This window comes from Lepisma saccharinum, chromosome 14 (genome assembly GCF_977018435.1).
Source record: "Lepisma saccharinum chromosome 14, izLepSacc3.1, whole genome shotgun sequence".
Classification (NCBI taxonomy): domain Eukaryota; kingdom Metazoa; phylum Arthropoda; class Insecta; order Zygentoma; family Lepismatidae; genus Lepisma; species Lepisma saccharinum.
In genome coordinates, this window is record NC_139242.1 from 75,921,554 (window position 1) to 75,944,885 (window position 23,332).

General features: G+C 38.2%; 1 protein-coding gene across 11 annotated transcripts in view; it reads right to left on the reverse strand.

Annotated features, from left to right (window-relative positions):
- LOC145999038 (uncharacterized) overlaps window positions 1–23,332 on the reverse strand; it is a 96,498-nt gene that overhangs the window by 4,955 nt on the left and 68,211 nt on the right. For 7 of the 11 annotated variants that reach the window (XM_083135968.1, XM_083135958.1, XM_083135960.1 and 4 more), the window contains 6 exons: window positions 20,016–20,088; window positions 17,736–17,792; window positions 15,568–16,254; window positions 11,020–11,138; window positions 6,177–6,353; window positions 3,448–3,576 (listed from right to left, as the gene is read on the reverse strand). In XM_083135968.1, the coding sequence (XP_082992094.1) occupies window positions 3,448–3,576; window positions 6,177–6,353; window positions 11,020–11,138; window positions 15,568–16,254; window positions 17,736–17,792; window positions 20,016–20,061 (1,215 nt within the window). In that variant the 5' untranslated portion in view covers window positions 20,062–20,088. The remainder of the gene's footprint in view (window positions 1–3,447; window positions 3,577–6,176; window positions 6,354–11,019; window positions 11,139–15,567; window positions 16,255–17,735; window positions 17,793–20,015; window positions 20,089–23,332) is intronic. The other 4 variants (XM_083135969.1, XM_083135965.1, XM_083135967.1 and 1 more) reach the window with 2 other exon arrangements.

Sequence of the window (23,332 nt, forward strand, 5' to 3'; positions counted from 1 at the left end):
TTTTTTCGGGGTGCGCCGATTCCTTATTAATATATAGGTTCCCCGATAGGGGTTTATGTTGTACTCCTGTTCTAATCCTATTCCCTTCTTTCAAGATACTAAGATCCAGAAAATTGATTTTTCTGTCGACTAAGTTTTCCCTAGTGAAGTTCGTTCTTTCGTCTTGTTTTTCCAATTCTTCAAAGACCTTGTTCAGTGCTACCCCCTTTCCTATAATCAAGATATCATCTACATATCTCCCGTAATATTTAATACCTATTCCAGTTTTTTCCAAAGCTGCCTTCTCTATGAAGTGCATAAAAATGCTCGCTACTATACCTGAGATGGGGTTTCCCATCGCCAAGCCTTCTTTTTGTTTATAAATATTGTCACTGACGTAGAAAAAGTTATATTCTGTTACAAGGTTATACCATCGTACATACTCCCAAGCTGTTAGGATGTCTATTTCTTTTTCTAATAGCCACCTCAGTAAACAATTTCCCGCCTTCCCTCTCAGTACACTTGGGTATAGGTTAATAACATCGAAACTACTTATTACATCTTCGTCATCAATTTCCAGTTTTTCAATACATTCTTTAACTTCTACGGCATTCCTAACGCTATATTGGGTGTTCTCATTTATCTTCTTTATTCTTTTTACCAGCATTTTTGCTAGCCCATATCATGGATGTTCGTAGGTTGGTATAATAGGCCTAAGCGGTATGCCTTGTTTGTGCATCTTAGGTATTCCAAACACGATTGGTATGTTGCCCTCTTTAGTGTCTTTAATAAGGATTTTCTTTTCGCTTGTGCCCAATGTAATGCTTGTCTCTATCCCTTTTTTGACACTAAAAAGGGCAATATCGGTTTCCACGTCACTCCGGAAGTTATCCAAGCTGCCCAGGAAGAACGTGAATTTACGTTGGATTTGTGACGTGATAAGGGGAAATGAGAAAATAAAGGGGAGAGAAAAACATTCGTGGAGAACTGACCTTCATGTAGATTAGGAAGCACAGTTGGGTAGGAATGGCCGAACCTGCAAGTTGTATAGTGATACATGCAGGTTTTTTTAGTTTTTTAACATGAGAATAGGTTTATTGTGCAAGTTTTTTTAGTGAATGACGAGCTTTTTATATACCTCTAGGGCGAGGATATAATATTTTAAATGTATCCACACCAACCCTTGTCCACAATCCTTATATTACATTTCGACATGGTACTATTCTAAGTACCTAGTTTTTTCATACGAACCTGAAGAAGGGGATAGTTAAACTCCGAAACGTCGTTCTACAGTAAGAAATATTGGAACAACATACTCGCATACGTAAGTACAGTTTTTAACGTCCTTTTTTTATATTCTGGAATTATGAGTAACATGCCAAACCTACAAAATGCTATAAACCCATTGGTGATTCACATATATTTTCAAGTCTTGAGCTAGTGCCTCAAGAATAATAATATTTGGAATCTATGTGCAGTCATTTATGAGCCACCGCGAAGGTCTTTCCGCCCACCTGCGTGCAGACTGAGTTCATTGTCGAACTTCCTCCTCTATTTGTAAACTTGCTGGCATGGTAAGCATGCATAGAGACATTGAATTTTCATTTTCCGTAGAATGTCTAAGTCATAGGCTTCCAGAGGGCAAGAAACCACTGCTGGTGCACGTGTATGCAGGAGGCGCCATCTTTAAAATGACACAAATGGTGCTGTAGCTCACTTGATTAGTGTGGCAGCCTTGAGGTCGTTTTGTAAATAACAGTCGATACCTCATGTAAATTTGAGCTGTTTACAATCCATCCTGCAATTTTTGTTGAAATTTTAAGCTTTTAATTTGACTCTCCCTCGTAATATGATTCTTACTCAATGGCTGAATGATTTTCCTCTGAGTAATTAGTGGTAAATTATAGAATTAAATATTCAATTCTGCAATTATGAAGATTGGGGGAAGAAAACAACAATCATCAATTTTACTAGCTCAGTGACAAATGAAGGACAGGCAGATTTATGAATTAATTTAAACTTTACAAGGTGTGACAATTTAATTCTCAGAATGGCCCTGTGAAACCAAAATCTGCTTACCTGTGCACTAATGGCTGCTGCCACATTTGAAGCTTCTGGAAACTATACACTTCACGGGATGGTGACGGTGCCAAAAATAGTCTTGAAAATGACTTTCCAGAATCTTGCAATATGTTGCGTTGGATGTCAGGAACGACAGCAAATCATTGTGCCTTCAGGACTTTTTAAAAGTTTGGATAGAGAAAAAAATCCCTGAGCTAAATCAGGTCAGTAAGGTGGATGGTTCATTTCCGTAATAAATTTCTTAGCCAGGGACTTGCAATCTGGTGAAATGTGAAGCTGATGCTGTTTCTGGTCATCTATCAAGATTAGAGGCACCATATTGGCAGAAATTTTGTTCACTCTAAATCCTAAATTAGAATATCTTGCCCTGTTTACCTATTCATATTCAATTCTTCTGGTATTAGTCTCACACCTAATTTTCAATCTGAATGCACCAAGGTTTGTACTCCGTCCACATTTGCATCTATCCTTCATGTTTTTGGTTGCCCACTTCTTGAGTCATCTTGCTCTTCCCTTTAGCACCTATGTGATTCAAAGTGCCTAATTTCTTCATAGCGTATTCACCATGAGCAACTGTTAAGTGTTAATAGAATTAACATTTCACTAGCCCTTTTACCAAACTTGTCACAAAACTTGATGTTTATTTGCTGCTTCCGATTCTTGTTACTCTTCTTTCCATCATGAATATACAACGAACATGTACTACTTCCTCTGCTGCTTAGGAACGAATGAGTCATTTGCTCTGTGGCTAATGTAAACACAAGTTGGAACATGTCTGACTTTGTTTCAGTTTGTCTCAAGCCTTCTTTATGCACAGAAAGGTTAATCGGGACTGCACCTATGTTTAAAGTGGGATCTCGACCACTATGTGCCTCCACTGGGTATCGAATCTGGGACCCTGATGGCATTAGCATGCCACAGGGGAGGCCCTAGTTGAAGCATGTCCAAACATGCTTGAGTACATGGATTTGCCTGACAACACTGCAGCCATTCTGAAAATCACATTGTCACATCTCATAAAATGTTTCTTACATGTACAAAAATGTTTCTTGCAACCATCTCGTCCTGATCCCTCAATTGTTACGTGAAATGCTGGAATCTTGTAATGACTGAAATGCCCATCCTTTGCACCAAAATTACCATGTTCAAGACCACTTAATGCGTAAATAGGCTAGACAAGACTGGACCTACAGTTTAAAGTTGAATCTGAACTGCTGCGATAACTGGATCAATCAGGAATTGCAACTGGGGTCCCTTGATTACAAGGCAACAGCATTACCAAAACAAATTACATAGCATTTTGAAACAATGTATGTAACACTTTACAACATATGTTAAGTGGAAACTTATATCCAAGCAAACTTCATTTACAACACAAGTACTTACTTCACTGAGGGAGTTGACCGATGGAGGTTTGAGGCACACTTGGCAACATTCGTGAAGAAGAGAGAGCAGTACAAGGCCAGGGCGCACTCCTTCGTACTTCGTCGTCAACTCAAGTTGACGTCGTTTTAACTATATCAGACAGAAACAAAGACAGATTAAACCACTGTTCCGACAATATATTTCTTGAACATGTTATAATCACAACTCCTACAAAAAAAAAAAAAAATGAACACATGTTTCACAATAACAACTTGTCAACCCTGGAACCAAGCATATTAACTAACAAATGACTCCTTGTAAAGGTTTAGGAAAAAAAACAACAGAAGAAATAATGGCACTTTTAATGTTAGGGATCCACTACTGGTGGCTTTCCCTTAAATGATTGTAGTGTTGTATTCACTTGAAAGTTATTTGTGTGTACAAAGAAAAGCACAAAGTGTGTGTACATGAGTATTTGTTTTAAGTTTAATTTATGCATAGAAAGGCTAATCAGGACTGCACCTAGAGTTTAAAGTGGGAACCGAACCACTATGTGCCTCCACAATGTATTGAACCTGGGACCCCTTGATTACAAAGTGACAACATTACCACCAGGGGTGCCCACAGCGGGGGGGTTTCATGATGTGCCTGCGACATGGGAATTCTTGGGGGGACTAAATTTTTAAATCAATTCTATATATCTTTACACAAAAATGGGGGGATCGTAACCTTTGATTGACTTGTTATTGATTTTTAGTTTGTAAGTTGAAACTCTGACAGCAGTCGTACTGGTCATAAGTACTATCTAATCTCTCTCTATATTATATAGGGGCCCAATTTTCGAATCCCGTCGTCGAAAACTAGGCGTAAGAATGATTTTTTTTATATAAAGAAGACTAGATATAGCCACTATTAACACAATGGCCTAAGCTTATATTTGTGTGTGTGTGTGTGTGTGTATGTATGTACATATTTTATATATATATATATATATTAGTGGCCGCGGTGGCTCAGTCGGTAACGCGTCTGACTACCATGCTAAAGGTCCCGGGTTCGATCCCCGGCCGGTTCAAATTCGGGAACTTTTCTAACGATGGAAGCGGCCCCGGTGCCCACCCAGCATCGAATAACATGGGTACCTGGGGGAAACCCTGGGGGGTAAAGGCGGTCAGGGGCATGATGCTGATCACATCACCCCCACTCATGACCGGATCAAGAAAGTATGGGGCGTTACCCCCACACCCCCTATACGCCTTCATGGCGTGGTGCTATGCACAGGGGAGCACTTTACCTTTTTTTTTTACCTTTTTTTTTATTTTTAGTTTTGGCTATTATGTTTAGTGTTTCTACCTACCTGTGGGTGATCACCGCAATAGGATTGAAATGAAACACCACCTCTTATGTCTTTTGAATCGGTTTGGATGGAGGGGGGGGGGGGTAATTCGCATTAATACAAGGTTAGTGGAGCAGACAAACTGTGCAGAATAAGGTTGACTAACAATGGCAGTGAGCCTAAAGTATCTAAGTAAACATATATTGCTTAAATATGTCTGTATTATACAGTGACGCAACCAAAGGGGGGCAGAGATTCATTGCTCCTCCCCCCCCACAACCTTCGACAGAAGTCAATTCTAGGGTAGCAAGGGGGGACAAACATTGATGGCCAAGGGCACCTGCAGGGGGGGCACAGAGGAGCAATTACCCTTTCGATTTCAAATTTTATGCAAATAAAAATACATTTTGTAAAATTGTCTTGCTTGCTTTGCCCATAATATCTGCTTTTCTCGTTTTCATCAAGTTCAGAGCTGTAGCTAGGGGCAGCGGGAGTCGGCCATGGGCGCTGAATGATCTAAGAAAAGGTTGTAAAAGAGAGAATGGCATTGCATCCAGTGAAATTATTTGCACCCTATTAAATCAATATTGTTTTCAATTGCAAAAATTGGATCTAAAAATTTTCTTGCTCGCTTCGCTTGCATTCTGCTTGTTTTCTGTAATATCATATATTTAACCTAATGTGTGTTGTATATTTGTACTGAATAAGCTTTGAATACATACACAATTTAGTGTTAGCTTGTTACGTATGTATTTTCTATTTTATGTCGCTCCATGTTATATATGTGTAAAACATATGTTGTACATGAAAGTTACACATGTATCTTCAGAATGCATTTATCATTCATTTTCTGCCATTCAAAAATAGATTATTAGGTAATGTGAAATTCATGGTGTTGAAAAATTATTTCACATAGTTTGTTCCAAACAAATGCTTTAGTACACACTTCTATCCTCTTTTTGTGTAGATGTAGATTATTATTGATGATTGATGATGATGATGATGATTGATGATGATTGATGATGATGATGATGATGATAAAAGCCATTATTATTATTATTATTGGTACGTTTATCCTGGTACTTGCCTCCCCCCTCTCCACCAGACAAAAATTCATGGTTGCACCTCTGGTATTATATTTTTCTGCAAATTTTGTCTGACAAAAATAATTTCAGTAATTAATTCAGCATAGACAGGAGGGGGGGAATGTTCTACCTTTTTTGAAGGGTGCATCATGGGCCTTTGGGGGGATGGGCACCCTTGATTACCACTGTGCCATCGGGGAGGCTCCAAGAGTACAAGCAAAGACAAAGCAAATAAATTATTCTTGCCGCCCATTTCCATAGCAATAGCTAGCCCACTGTTTATGCAAATACAATACATATGTACCGACCGTAAATTAAACAAATTACAATACCTGGCAGTACATCTCATTGAGAAAGGTCATGTAAGCAACCCAGCGAGGGTAATGAGGTGGGAAGTTTCCATACTGGGTGGAATTTGGTGGCTGCGTTCGGAGCAATCTGTTCCTCTCCTGGTACCATTCCATGCAAGTGTTTATCAGGCTTTCCAAAAAGGTTTCTTTCTTCTCCTTCTAAAAAGGAGCAACGAGAAAACACATTTTATTGTAACAAGAAATAAATAATTTGATGATCGTACACTTGTACAATAAAATGATTCTGTCATACACACAAAAACAACTACATTATATCTACAAAATATATTTTGGGGGAGGAAGAATCAAATAATTTTCTATTTCATCGCGACATATTTTGTGCATTTTTAGTGTTTGCATACACACTGATAGAATCTGAGTAGTCACCGAAACCGATTTTGTCACACCAGAAATCAACAAGGTTTAATCAGCTGTGCACGTGGTCTTGCACGATACATTTTCCCAAATGACCACTGACAGGTTAGTATGAAACTGGAGCTCCCCTTGTCAAATCAGCAATCTGACCGGACCGATGACCACTCGCTATGATAAAGACAGACCACTAGTGATAAATTTCAGCTGTGATAGGAAGAGGTTGTGTTGTTAAAATAGCTCACTCCCCTTCAACTTTGGGAGAAAGCCACTAATTCTCTTGCTTCTTCAAATCTGCTTTTCACAAAATGAAGAGGGAAATGCAAGTTAAGGTATAAGAATTGCCTTCCAGAGATCTTGCTGCTATTAATTCAATGCTTTCGCATTCTAGGATGCACTCGGTAACGTCTTCTATTTCCATCACGGGAGCCATATTTACTCTCAGGCGTTGTCCACAACTTCTTGCACCCCAACCAAGTTATCGGTGAGAACTCCCATTTTATCAGCGTGTATGCAAAATTCGTGCCAGTGTGAGTGTTGTCGCTGACAAAATATCAGTACGTGTCAAGCACTCTCAGAGGTACAGCATCACTTCAGTAAATGTTTATGGAATGGATAATATTAAACAAAAGAATTAATTAAAATTTTATATATTGCACATGTCATAATACAGAATAAAAATTTGCAGCTTTGTTGCTTTGTCCTAACCTATATGTATTTACCCACTGATGCTTCAGAACGAAGCATCTATCATCAATCAAATACTGCAAGATATGACATCACTTTTGCCTGCCGAAGGCTAGACTTTCAAGATCATCCAGTCAATTTGAAGATTTGTATGTCTCACTGAACTCGAATTATATTGGAATGAATTCAAATTTCCTGATCTTCATTGTTGATGAAATATACAGGAGAAATAAAATGTCAATAAGGAAGCTAGGGGAATCCAAAATAACTAGCTTTAATACAGGAGTTCCTGGGAAATACAGAATAGTTGAACACCTTAAGGGCAAGTGTCCAATTGTTCCCACCAAAGTCTATGTATCTATAAGGGTCAGTCAGTGGAAAACAGGCCACCTCGTATATCTCGACGTGTAGATGCCACGGCTCCACGAAACTCCTACCACTGAAAGGGGGTTCCATTGTTGCTCGGTAGATGGCAGTCGTGTCTGAAGGCTTGTGTGAAGCAGTGCGAGTGTGAGCCTTATAAAGGGCAGATAGCAGGGACTTGCCATCTGGCATATCACGGAGACCAGTTAGAAGAGCAGTGAGCAGTCGTGCATTTCCTGGTGCCGGAAGGTGCTAGTATGCAAGACATTCATCATCGAATGATGGCAATGTAAGGGGAACATTGTTTTTCTCTGTCGCGAGTGAAGGAGTGGCGTCTGAGGTTTCACGAAGGAAGAACATCACTGCAGGATGATCCATGACCTGGACCATCTGTCACTGTCGCAAATGATGACCTCATCTAACGTGTGAATGACAACATTCAGCAGGATCGACAGTGTACAGTGGAGCATATTGCACAGACCACATGGGCAAGTCATGACATGGTAGTTAACATCATGAAACACCGCCTCCAGTGTCAGAAGGTGTGTGCACAGTGGGTTCCCCACAATGTGACAGCAGAACAAAAGCTGTTTCACATGGGAATGGCACTAGAGATGCTCCTCCGATACAACCAGGGAGGAAGTGATTTCTTGTGCAAAATTGTCATGAGGATGAATCTGTGTGCCATCTGTAAACCAGAAACCAAGCAGAAAAGTCAACAGTGGAAGCACCCCACTCGCCACCACCGAAGAAATTGAAGACTATGCAGAGTTCCCACAGTCAAGTGCTCCTCACATTGTTCTTCGACCACAAGGGGTCCCTGCTTTTCGAATTTTGTGAGAAAAGTGTAACCATTACTGGCATGCGGTATACACAAACTTCGACATGCTGTGTCAGGCCATCAAATCTGAGACCAGGTTTGCTTTCATCCGGGGTGGTGGTGTTGCATGATACTGCATGTTCTCACTCATACAGCCAATGTTGTCCGGGATCTGTTACATATATTTCGGTGGGAAACACTCCAGCAACCACCTTATATCCCGGACCTGTCCCCGTGCAATTATGCCATCTTTGGTCAGCAGAAATGGGCACTCCATGGTCACCGGATGCAGTGAGTGGTTGGTTGTTGCAGCAACCGCCCACCTTATACAGGGCTGCCACTGACCTACTGCCATGACAGTGGGTCAAATGCATCAACGCCTACAGGGATTACTTTTAAGGTGAGCACATACTTTCATAGTTATACAGGGTGGCCTGTATTCCACTAACTGGTACTTATAAACACTGCATATAATAGGCTGCTACTTTTTATAAGCAAGCCTGAAAAAGTTTATGTCCATTGCTTACTACTGGTTGTTTTAATGATGAGATTTCGATGATATAAAAAATTCCCTAACATAAATGAGGAAGAGTGATCAATATTTTGAACAAATTTTAATTATTGCAATTTTCAAGTATCTGTATCGGTGGGAATCTGTAAGGGTATCGGTTCAGCCCTACTTCGGACATTTTTTTTTTTTTTTTTTTTGTTTGTTTACATGCATATGGGGTATATACTTGAATTCCAATGCAATACGAGTACTGCAGATTTGCCGAAAGTTGTTTTTTAAAATTGATCTGAATTAAAAAGTGCTGATTTCAAATTTAAGGATATTAAGAAGAAAAAAGCACTGAATATTAATTATTTTTTTGTTGTAGAGGGCTGATGTTTAGTTCATTCTGAGTGGAAGAGCAGGGACGTTTACAGGAAGTAAAATTTTGACACACACAATTAAATTTATTTGGGTCACACTCATGTGCATCGGGAGGAGAGGGGATCGAACTGGTCCATCCCCTCCCTCCCCTGGAAATAGGCATCCTCTATTTCAAGCAACTAACAAGAAGAAAGCTTATTTTTATTCTTAATAACAGAAATAAAGTTCAGCTAGTATTTGAACAGAAAAACTAAAGTGAAAACTGCATTAGAGAAAAGTTCAGTGTGAAATACACGAACAGGTTATAATTTTACAATCGGTCATTTCATGTCACAATTGTAACCGTCTTGTGACACATGAAACGAAGGAAGATTCGGGGATCAGACCTGGAGCCTTTTAGATTAAAGTAATTATTCTATTGGGGGTTAGCGGTAGCTCGTAAGCTCTCGCTTGGCTGCATCTGCTAACAGCAGGAGGTACCAGAATAAACTTAAATATATAAAACCCTTTATAAAATGGCAACTCTCATGATTCGGGTTACTGTGACCTTAAGCCTGCATTGGCAAAGGATGGCATTAGAAAAGCATATTACCTGTCTCTCTTTAGAATCGTGGACCGAAGAGTTTCTATAGTAACTGTCACTTGCTTGCTGAAGTTCGCCTCTCAAATTCTCACTCAGCTTCGCTGCACTCCACTTCCACACAAGTTTCTGAAAGTCCGCATCCAGCCTCAATCTCCTTCAAAATCAAACTCACTCTCCTCTCTCCAATACTCAAAACTCCCTTCTTCTTACTCCTGAACCACTCTCCTGTTCTCTTCAAACCCCAAGACCAACTCTCCGTCTCCCTCCCGAGCCAGATCCAACCTGCCTCCCTCCTCATCAAAACTCCTCCCCTTTTTCTCTCTCATCAATTTTCCTTTGCAAATATTGGCGAATGCTTTTCGCTGAGCTGGTGCTGAAGTTAACACTTTCCTATACTTCCTGTCAGGCTGCTTAGCTAAACGTAACTCGAAAATGAAAATGAGGGATACGTAACGTAACAATTCCAAAAATTGGAGTTGTACATGACAGGTCAAACAAGATAAAACTTTAGCAAACCATTTCCCCTTAGCTTTCAAAGCTTTTTCTTGAACGAAGTGTGTAGAAGTTAATAACAAAATAGAATAACAATGCATTTCAGTACACAAACTGTATGAAATATAAAAAAAAGTAATGAAAAACAGTTGTGCTAGACATTGACTTGTGTAGTGAATCAAGTAGAAGTCCCCCCAAAGAGATAATAATAATTGGTATAAAATTTGTTTATTTTTATTAATTTAGGAAAGTTACTATTTTATAATAATCATAATAATTATTATCATTTCCACTATTCAAAGTTTTATCCATGTGCTGACTCCACATACAAAAATTAAAAATTTCTAGTGTAGCCTATGGTAGCACTGACTCCGATATGTTCAGATAAAATTTCAACATTTACTTGTAACTAGTAACTACATTTACTAGGAAGAAGGAAATTTTTTCTATTCCCACAAGGACACGAGTTTTCCCTGAAAAACCAAAACCAACTTCATGTGGTAAGTAGTTGCCCTTCTACAATTTTTCTTGTTCATCACTGTATATTTAAAAAAAATAAGTACTTGAAAACCTCACATCCACAGAGGGTCCCTTTCACTTAAGGTTAAAAAATTCAAGAATTAAAGTAGCTTACTTCTATAATGCTGATGCATAGTTTAGCTGCCGGTTCCGCATGTTGAGAGCTCTCCACCAGTCTATTAAATATCTGCTGCACAAGATCCATCAGAGTTCTGCCAGAGAGGATGTTTGGATCTGAAAAGTATGGCGTGTTAGCAATTGTATACCTAAATACAGAGCATTCCCTGACATTCACTACGAGACTCGGCGGCAAGCAGCCCGGCGTCAGCGCTTGTCTTTCCTGGTGAACGGGTCCGCGACAGTCGCACACTACAGTCTGTTTTTTTTCGCTCTCTTTCCCTTTCTGTTGATGTTGCAGACTGACGCCAGTATAATCCTCCCTTGGAAGTTTGTGTTGTATCATGTCCGTGTGTTGAAGATTGTGGCTTAATATGGCACCACAAAAGTTTACATTACAACAAAGGATTTATCTTGTCGAATGTTACTTCGGAAAGAGGAATTGTGGAGAAGTGTGACGACATTTTGCAACAAAATTTCCTGATGTTTCAGTTCCACATAGGATCACTACATTAAACCTCGTAAAAACGTTTAGAGTAACAGGGTCAGTTCTGAATAAAAGTGGAAATAAAAACCAAGTATGCAAAGACAATCCGTACACCATCCGTGAGTTAAAAGAGAGTATTGTACGAGAAATCGGGATAATTACAGTAGACGAACTTGCACGTGTAAATGTCAATTTCCTTCGGAGATGCCAGGAAAGTGTTGCAGCAGAGGAACATAATTTTCAACACCTTCTGTAGTCAAGGTTAGTACACAATATGAAAACTGTAATTTTAATAGCCGACTCTAGTGACTGTCGCGGACCCGTTCACCGGGAAAGACAAGCACTGATGCCGTGCCGCTTGCCGCCGAGTTTCGTAGCGAATGTCAGGGAATGCTCTGTAGAATTTCATGCAAAATTGAAAGTAATTTTGTTCCTGTCACTTCTCATTAGCTGCATTTTCATTAAAATTGTTAATTAACTGAAAATGTAAATAGGTATGATGATATAAGTTTCTAAAAGAAAGCAGCTACAGAAAAATAATTATGCCATATTGTCAATGTTTTGTCCACATGTTGGCAATGTTTGCCCATTTATTAATTTAATTCTAACCAGCTTCTCAACAAATTTTTATCTTTCTTTTAGTGACTACTTCCATTTTCGATTTTACTTCCCAATCGTTAATTAAAAAAAATAAAAAAAATCACTGGTCAACAATGAAAATGATTCGGAGATAAAAGTAACCAATTCTTACTAATTTGAGGGTGCTGATAACGAATATGATATTAGTTTTTGAAGATTGGTTCGAGTTTCGAAGAAATACATTGCAGAATTGCAAAATAAGGGTTCGTGACAACAGCGGCTGTCTGCGTATTTCAATAACCATACATTATTTGACGGTTAGCTTTATCACTATCCTTATCACTAGCATGTGATCACTGACCGAGAATCATCAACTACATCATGCTTCAGTTTGTATTGAAGATTTTGCCAGGGAAACTTGTTGTTACGTGTTCCTGCATAGTTCCAATTTGAACTACCAGACATGGTCGTGGCGAAATTTTGTGTATGTTTGTGGCATATTTTTTTTTTTATCGTTTTATGACTGTACTGACCAGAAACATGTCGCGTAAATGTGTTAACAGTGCAGACAATTTTTCTTATGTTTGCAGCGAAATAACATTTGTCGATCAAAAAAGAAATTTCACGCCAATCATAAAGAAAGCCTACCACTTGCACTTTGGTTGTAAAGTGGGAGATATAGACAAGAAGTGGGCACCACACATTTGTTGTAATACGTGTTCGACAAACTTGCGGGACTGGCTACATGGAAAAGACCATGCATACCGTTTGCAGTTCCAATGATATGGAGAGAACCGACAGATCATACTTCAAACTGCTATTTTTGCATGGTTCCTCCAATTAAAGGCCTATCCAAAAAGAAAAAGTGGACTATCACTTATCCCAATATTCCTTCAGCTATTCGTCCTGTGCCAGATTCTGAAGAATTACCTGTTCCACAACTTCCCGCACTTTACTCCAGTGATTCATCCGACGAAGAGCAAGAGGCAGCCAAACTCTTAACAGGAATGCCAAATCCTGTTGCAGATTCCTCGTCATCCATCGATCCTGACTTCACAGCCAACATATCATCATCTAATCGCCATCTGATCACTCAACATGAATTAAATGACCTTGTGAGGGACCTGGAGTTGTCAAAAAGTGGTGCAGAACTACTGCCTTCCAGACTCAAGCAGTGGGGGGCTCTTGCTGAAGATGTTAAAGTATACGTATTTCGGACAAGTCAAACCCCTGGAAGAGTACCTTTCCAGTGGAAGGTGACGTAGTATGTTGTAAAAATGTGACTGGTCTTATGAGTAAACTTAACAGTCCCGATGAATGGCGGCTGTTCATAGATGCATCAAAACTTAAGTCTGAAAGCTGTGCTAGTGAACAATGGAAATGTGTTGCCATCAATCCCAATCGGTTATGCAGTGCACTTGAAGGAGACATATGCTAACATGGAAAAACTGCTGAAAGCCATAAATTATAACGAATACAATTGGAATATTTGTGGTGACTTCAAAGTTCTAGCCATACTTCTTGGCCTGCAGCTCGGCTACACAAAATACTGCTGTTTTCTATGCGAGTGGGATAACCGTGATAAGGCTTCCCACTACTTAAGTAAAGACTGGCCACTCTGTAAATCTTTGGAGTCAGGAACAAAGAACGTTCAACATGTTCCTTTCATAGCTCCCAGCAGGGTTTTACTTCCTCCTTTATTAAACTAGGTTTAATCAAGAACTTCGTTAAAGGTATGAACCAAGCCAGTGATGCATTCAAGTATAATCTGCGTAAATTTCCACGAATTAGTGAAACTAAAATCAGGGAGGGAATATTTATTGGCCCTCAGACTCGAGAACTCCTCAATGATCCTGAATTTGACGCACTGTTAGAAGATGAGGAGAAGATTGCACGGGACTCTTTCCGAAACGTGGTGACAAATTTTTTGGGAAACGTGCGCACTCAGAATTATAAGGAACTAATGGAGCACCTAATATCTTCCTACCAAGCAATGGGGTGTCATATGTCACTAAAAATACATATGTTACACTCCCACACAAACTTCATTCCAGGAAATGGCAGAGCACTCAGCGATGAACATGGGGAACATTTCCACCAAGTTATATCTACAATGGAGAAATGATATCAGGGCCACTGGAGCAAGTCTATGCTTGCTGTATTGTTGGACAATCGCCAGAGATATTCCAGAACCACAATACAAGTGACAAGCAAAGAGGCGCCGTTTGTAATATACATGTAAATAATGTTTTTAGAACTTCCATTTTTTACATGTGTTAATTTCCTATTAACACCACATAACACATTTCTTTCGATTACACTTAAACTCGAACCAATTCAGCATATTATTATTTTCGTATTCAGCACCCTCAATTCCATAAGGACATGTACTTTTCATTTCAGAAGCATGAAAAAAGTTAAAATTTGTTGTCCAGTGTATTCAGAACAAGCTCTAGAAAAGGTGTTTAAATAGCGAGCCTGTGGTTTTTAATGTCAGGGATGTTTAAAGAACTCTAATTTGACAATTAACCTCCCATCGTAAATTTTTAATTTCCAGAGATATGCAGGGGAGGATCCAAACAACATTCTGCCCTATTTATTGAAGCAGAGTTATAATTTCAAAAGTCAAGGCTCTCTCTCCATTTAACTCATCCAGTGCTATTTTACTTGTGACATGAAGACAACAGATAACTTCGTTTCTCCAGAATCAACCTGATTTGCTGATCTGTGCTGTGTTCACATGGTAAACAGTCACTGAAATGGAAGAAGGGAACTGTGCTGTCAACAAGGTCCCAAGATTTCAGACAAAACTTATGTATTTTTTTCCGTAAAATCTGAATCTGTAATAAAAAAAGGGGTTTCTATTTGAAATTTCAAAGTTGCCCCCTGCCCCACCTACAAGAGGGGGAGGGGGTGTTCTTTTGTTGCACCACTAAACTTCCCCCTCCAAACTATCAACTTTTTATTTGGAACATTTTTTTGTAGGATGATTTTTTTTCAAGATATTCAAATGATTCAGGTTAAAAAAATCACCCAGTATATATATCAGATGCATGTCACATCATATAGCCCAGGAACACAACCGAATGGACTGCAAATAGGGCCTCTGGAGTTTGCACACTTTGAATTCTACTTTGGGCTTAATGAGATCTGAAAATATAAACAATCAGACATGAAGCTAACAATGGAATAAGGATGTTCCGGTGTCAAGTGTTAATCACATTTGTTCCTGCTTTACATTTATGTATGCCCAAATTCGTCATGGGAAACTGCTTAAAAACAGAGCCACTTTGTCCCCTCCCATGCATCTTTTCTACCTTTTCATTTCCAGCTGCCAGAAATCTGCACAGAAATTTAGTAATCTATTAAATTCAGATCACAGACTATACAAAAAACACAATCTTTCTGATGGAGGTATGAAGAAAAAACAAAATTCATGAAAAAGATCGAAAAAATGTAATACCTGCTTCAGTGACCTACCTTCCATTGCCCTCTGAATCTTGTACTGGGTCTCGGCAGAAAAACTGGCGAGGAACAGAGTCTCCGAAGCAACTCTCATGGACTTCACATCTGCTGCCCCCATACTTTTGGACCTCTTTAAAGTACTGGTGCCGCCAAATTGAAGAAACACGTGGCTCTTGAATGCTTTGCTGCTGCCACTCCCCGACGAGTCCGAAGAGTTGTTGCCAGATTTTGCCTTCGGACCTTCGTCCAACTGGAAATGAACTCTAGGCGGTGAACTTCCACTGGAAGACTTGCTGCCGTGCTGGAGAATGTTCCCACTGGACTTAGAGTTCTGCAAAGGTGAAGACAATATGCTTTTGGAATTTTGTTGCGTCGGCGATAGAATATTCCCACTGGATTTTGATTGTTGAATGGAGTACAATGATGCTTTGGAGCTTTGATTGTTGTTATCCACACTACCATTGTAATTCGACTGATTAGTCTTAGAGCGTCTACTACTGTGATGGCTCACAATGGAAGAACTTGACTTTGACATTTGCAACTGTCCAGCTTGCATGGTGAATTCTTTTGCATGTACATTAAGTTTATAGTTTGCGTAGCCGTTCCTATCCATAAAGTCTTTCTCCATATTACCTTCTTCAGAACTTGGACTGCTTCGATTGTTGTTTGAGTGAAGGTACACGTTGTTTCCAAGTCGAAGACCTAAAAGAGTTAAATCTTTAATGAGGACAATGAAACATTGACTCATGACAAAGGCATAACTTGACAGGGGCAAACATTTTCAGGTTCCTTACTAAATTTAAAAATTAAGGAGATCTTTTCTTAATCTCCTGGAACTTGAGTAGCAAAGTATTGAAGAGTATATTTTATGATTGCGCAAATGTAAGTTATTCAGCAAAATAGTTCTGGACTTTTTCTTTTTACGGGATGGAAAACTTGTCGATCCTGTCCTGCCCCCAAAAGTTAAGTCCCAAGTTAGACCGTAAGTCGCAAGGTTGATTTTGCCCCTCCAAAGTTAGGCCCATGACTCAGGATACAACAGAATGAACCAAAATTGTAAACATATAGATGAAAATGGATAGCTGCCATCCATTAGTACCTTAACTTTCTAACAATTTACTCTTTTTACATAATTTTCATTATTATTATCATATCTCTGTCTCTAGACCTAATGCAAATGTTTATATCTATATTATATTATTCACGTCTCAGGATGAAAAATATGTTAATTCAGTTTCACAGGAAAAGGAAGTATATTATATTATATAATACATATTATTTACTCACACTTTAAGGCACCAATTTATATTCTCTGGTATTTTCAATATGAGGAAGCTAGATATCTCACATGCAGGAATGCGATTAATATGATTTTTACTATTTGAGTGAGCCAGAAATGGAGTATTGGAAACAGTATTGAAATTGATAAAAATATTGTATTTAAACTGATTTTAATATGAACAGCTGCTTCCAGTGTAGAAAATCCTGAGGATATTTAAAATGCACAAACAAATTTTTTATAACATTTTTATTTTTATTGTCCTGCAATATTGGAATATATTAAAAAATAATTCAGTCACATATTGGCATCATGATCGCTTTCCGAGAGTACATTGGAATTTGTAAATGTGCTGCTTCTTCACATTGTTATTCATGTGTGTATTACAATCTTATTGATTTGCACTTGTTCAGAGTTAAGTAAGAGATGTGGGTGTACATATCATCAATCTGTAGATTTTGTGTTGAATACAATGGACAAAAAAAAGTGACTGAGAGAAAGATAATGTATGCAGACACTTTATGAAATAATTTTAAAACAATAATTCAGTTGTTTGGAATTCAAAAAATATATTTTTCCTTCTTGAGCACACAAATTTAATGCAAATGAAGAAAATATTATTATGAAGCATCAGAGTATTAGTCAAATTATTATTAAGACAAATGAAACCCAATCAAATAGACACCAAGAGTTTTTAATATGTTAAACATCTGGTCAAATGAAAAACTTGAATTTATGATAATATCCATGCAATTGTAAGTGATGGTGAAACTTGTGCTACATGAAGATGAAGAACTACTGTGAGAAAAGTATTTCTACATCTCAACTACTGAGAGTCAGTAATTATGCACAAACACTACTCAACTAAGGATTTTGGGAACACTGAAGGAACACTATTACGCACCTGGCAACTGACCTTGATTATTCAATTGGTTTGAGGAGGTATATGTTTGATGATGATCTAAAAGACATGAAAACTGTATTACTTAGGATCCTACATATAGCATATAACTACAATTTAAAGAAATTTTACATGAAAAAAAGCCAACATTACAATACAGGGTATTTCAAAATGAATGGTGCAACTTTACAGTTATTATGACGTTACTATTTATGATAGAAAATCAGACAAAGCATCAATATAAAGAAGAACTCTGGAAGTTTTACTCACATGACTCACATTATAAAGATTCAACATGGGAACCACGTGAAACGCAGAAAAGGTCCGAACGATAATCAAGTACTTGATATGCACGAGACAGCAAGTCGTTGTCAACGGTTTGGAAGGCACTAACAAATCACAGTTGTAACTCTGGCAAATCTTCCAGAAGGGTGAAATATATGCATTACTACCAAAACGCATGCAGAAATGTCTTTGCTTTATAATGATTGAATCAGTTCTCGATAGCTCTAACACACAATATGCCTTCTATAGATCATTAGCCATTTTGTGACACTGGCGATCCTGGTGGAGCAACGGCTAAGCAGAATAAGCCTGCTAAGTGGGAATAAAACTTCCAGAGTTTTTCTTTACATTGATGCCTTGTCTGATTTGCTATCATAAATAGTAACATCATAAAAACTGTGTAAAGTTGCACCATCCATTTTGAATTACCCTGTATATTCCAAATTTCTAGCAATTTTAAGCACTCTGTTCACTAATAATGTTCCTTCATGCATTTACATATTACTTAATGATTACAGGCTGCATGGAGTGCTTAACCCTTCTCTAACAGTATGACAACTATAACAATATACAGAAATAGAGAAAGTTCTAAATAGAAGTAGAGAATGACATGAACTGCAACATAAACTTACTGAAATAGAAAATCCAATGTTAGCACAAGAGAAGGAATGCATAGTTATTAATGAGAAACTACATAATACTTCAATACAAAAAGCTAATTTTATCTTGTAAATAAATTCTTGATACTAACATATATCAACGTCTATATAGTATACTGATAAATAGGATCTTCTAAATGTAATTTTACTTATATTTGTGACTGATCAGTTTGCTGTGATCTTTAGTTGGTCAGTTGCGTGTGAATAATTTCTATTGCAAGTATACCAGAACTTAATATTTATTATATTTTATTGTTTTTTTAATGGTAAAGCTACAACCAGCACATTACAAATTTCAGACATTTGTGCTCCAGCTACCATTAACCTCCCCAGGTACTTATTAAAAGCCCCACCTTATTAAAAGGTGAACCCCAAAGCTGATCCATGCAGTGACATTGCTCAAAATCATCCACCCTAGGAATCGAACTGGGGTCTCCTGCACTGACCACAACGGCTCTACCTTTTCATTTTAGCTTACACAAATAGTGTTTTGAACTCTGAAGAGTCATTGGGTTATGTGGGGCCAGATATTTGCCATAGTCTCATAGGATTGCACAGCCATGAAACTCTTGTGAATATCCAAACAACAACGAAAGCAAAACACACAAAAATTCACATGGACACTCAGGAAGGAATCGTAAACACATGTATATTTTCAAAATTTGGAATATCATAGATGTTTCTTGAAAGGAGAGGAATTTTCAAAAACTTCTCTGGCGTTGGCCAAATGTCCAGTGTGTCATTAAGAGTAAATGGCAATATTCCCTCCCAGTGATGTCTAATCACCCTGGATATAATTTATGAAACCAACAATATACCTTCTGATATCCAAGCCTGATACACAGTTTTAAATGTGGTGGGGAGTGTAAGGACAATTTTTAGATGAGCAACTGGTAAATTTCACACAAATCAAACCTTTGTGAAAATATTAGATTGATTGATTGATTGAGTTGGTGTTTTAAGTCCACTTTATGCACAGATAGGCTGTGAAAATATTAGAGATGTATCCTGAATGTTTTGGGAGGGCATTGGCAATATGTAGATAAACACTGACAAAATAAAAATGATAAAAAAAGGCCATATAGACCTTGCAATTCACCAACCAATCAATCAACGCCCCCTTTCCTCAGAGAAAGCTTGAATAGCTGACACACAGATCTGCTGTTAAACATTCCTTACATAATTATTCTGCACCAACCAGCACCATGCTTCTCTTTATGATGTGTAGTTTTAATCACAATGAGAATTACTTTGCAGACAATGTTAGATGTTTTTTCCCAATTATAACTAGTGACATGAACACAATAAATAAGAAATGACAAAAAAAAATAGTACTTACTTGGAGGCCTATAAATTTCCAGAGTGGGCTTCCCCTTGGAAGGCATATTCCCCTTTCTTCTGGAGTCTCGTATCTGCAATGGAAACCATTATCAACAGCAAGAAAAGGTGTGTGTGTCAACTAAAACACATTTTTTAAAACAATAATTAGCTTGACAACATTATAAAGAGAATAAATATCATCATTATTACTTGTAGGTAGTTTAAGTAACTTTCATATCGATCACAGGATAAATATCACTATATTCTTCGCTGGTACTAATGAATGAACTCTTTATTACATTGAGTTTTGTTCATCACTATTCTATATTTTAGATTATAATAACAACCCGTGGCTCTACAGCCCGTGAGGGCCTTGGCCTATCTACCGACTGACAGTCTCCCTCCCACAATCCTCCCTAGAGGTGGGGAGATCTTCAACTGGTAATGGGGTGACGTGGGGTCAGCACGTCGAACCTCCAGCCGTTATAGATTTCAGAGACTGGGTAACGCTACTCACTCGTAGCTCTCCAATTTCCTCACGATGATGGGTTGCCACTGGTCCTATACACAGGCCAAAAACCCAGAGACTGAACCCATGCCATCCCGCATTCGGAGCCCAAAGCACAGCAGCTTAGACCTGCACGGACACGGAGGATGACTCACCAATTAATTAGATATGCACAAACAGACATGTATGCCCACCACTAACAAAAATAAACTTTTTACCTGAAATTGAGAGAAGAGGTGCTCTGTTGAAATGCAGTGTTGAATAAGTGTAAGTAGTACAAGCACCACATAATGGATAATGTCCAATTAACATTACATGCTAATAAAGACCCACAGTCACTAACATTCACAGAAACTTGTGTGTAAAAGTAAGTTTTCTAAAAGAATATCACCTTTGCCGCCTCACATTTTCAGATGAAATTGTCTGCCTCCTACATAATTATGTTCTATTGAACCTTGAAAGTGCAACTTCACAGCAATGTATGAATAAATGCTATTTAGACAGAAGTTATCTATTTCTCTCCACTCATTTAAAATATGCAAAAATTGTCATCTCAGACTGGATATTGGGATAGGGTACTCTGTCCCCTGAAGAAAGTGCCTTGCTCCCCAAAGTTGGTGCCTATGCATCAGGTCGTTGCACATTTGGATTTCGGGATGAACTGCGAGCACTAGTGGAGTCTGATACTCGCCAAAATGTAAGGGACATGGCAGTGACATTGGGTGTACAATATTCCAGTTTCCGGCACTTGCAAGAATTTGGCCCCTCTTTCCTGTTTTTCTGTTGGGTTTGTGAGTCAATATACATTCTTGGAGTTTTGGGAAGAAATTAAGACAGTTAGGAAGAGTCAATAATTTATACACACATTCAAATTATCATCATTAACTGGTAGCTCAGGAGTGGAAACAAGTCAAGTACCGATTTAAATGACCAAATACTGATTTATTTATATACACCACATTTGATAAATTATCACCCTAAAAGTAAAAGATATTTCCATTATTGTACAAAAATAAGTAAGGCAATAAAACAATCCTTTTTTAAATAAAAATGTGTGTAGCAGATATTGAAATGCAAAACACATGGTGTCTTTCGTATAATTTTCAACAAAAAATACAGGCTTGACCAGGACTCTAATTCGGTTTCTTGCATACCATGTCATTGCTCTACCAACTAGGTTACCGAGCCTGTCCTGGCTTCATCTGCTTTTATCTGTGCTGCATCGTCTCTGTCAGTGCTACTGCAGTCTTTACTTTGTCTTTGCTTTTTACTGGAAAAAAATATTAATGAACTTTTCGGTCTTTCTATAGTTTCCTGCACTTCATCATCATGTATTCAATTCTTGATTGTTGGTTTCTTTTATTTTGCTTTTCTGCCACTTTTGGCTAATCACGGAGAGTGATGATATGATGAAAGGACACTCACAAAGAACACCCAGGCCAAGATTTGATCCTGGGATCCCAGGAGTCATAGCAAGACATGCTAACCACTTCACCACAAAGGCTGGTCCATTCTTTTCTTGTTCTGTTCTTTCACTGCTTTCTCCACTTCCTTTAGCATGAGCTATGCTATGTCTTTTTCCTCAGCAGCCTTTTTCACTTAGCAACATTCAAGCCAGGCATGTAGCCAGAGGGGGGGAACCTGGGGGCTAACCCCCTGAAATGCTACAATATCCTATTTAAATAGTGTATACTGGTAATTAATTTTACTATTTTTTTACTTCCTTAGCAGGATTAACCCTGCATTGGTCATGCATGGTCTCTAGTTCCAGGTGTGTAGTTTTAATGTCGCCATTTATCAATGATTGTTTTGTCAACCTCCTTCCTCTGTGTAGCTGAGTTTCTAACCTTTCTCTTTTATACCACAATTTTGTTTTCAGTGATAGTCAGATCTTCGAGTGGGGGGGGGGGTGTTTGTTGTGAAACCCCTTGCTGTCTGAGTCCTACTTACCTAGCTTTTACTGAAAATCCGGTCTGCCATTCCGTGCCCGACTAATGAAGAGTGCCTTTTTATAGTTTTACAGAACCTAAATTGTTTACAAGAAAAGATCTACTACTCATAATAATTGAGGGTTTGGTGCTTTAGACCTTATATTTAACATATTTTACGAACCCGGTCTCTGGCACCATGCACGACCATCAACGTATTTTTTCTTGCCCAACCCACGTAGGGTTAAACATCTTGTGTAATAAAAGTTGTAATATACTGAAAAAAAAACATTTTTTTCGCTTCTGGTAAGCAATAAGAATCCTCTGAAATAAATTTCTGACTAAGGGCCTGGCTTCAAGCAATCATTCTTCTATCTTGCTGTTCTTGTCTCAGCTTCTACAGTTATTGCTTCCTTTTCTTGTACACAATTCTTTTCATTGTCTATCTTCATCAGGCTTCTAATTTCTCTGCATTTTTCCTCTTTGTACACTTCTTTCTCCTTTCACTACTTACCTCTAATAACACATTGTTCATCACAATGTTGATTGTAATAAACATGAGCTCATCCTGCCCTCTTCATCTTGTATCATCTTGTATACATAATATACGTAAAATAACATACAGAGCATTCCCTGACATTTGCTACGAGACTCGGCACCAAGCAGCCCGATGTCAGCTCTTGTCTTTCCCATGGTCCTCAGGCAGTAAAATTAGAACTTTTCAGTAACTGAAGAAAGCCAATCTCAAGAAAACTTTCATGACTTGTACAAAAAAAGGGTAAAAAAAAACCTGTCTTCCCTTTAGTCAAATTAAAAAAAAAAATCTTACTGGGAAGTCTGAATGGAGTAACAACAAAATTTTTAAAATCACAAATTCCAGTCATGCAAACAAAAAATACT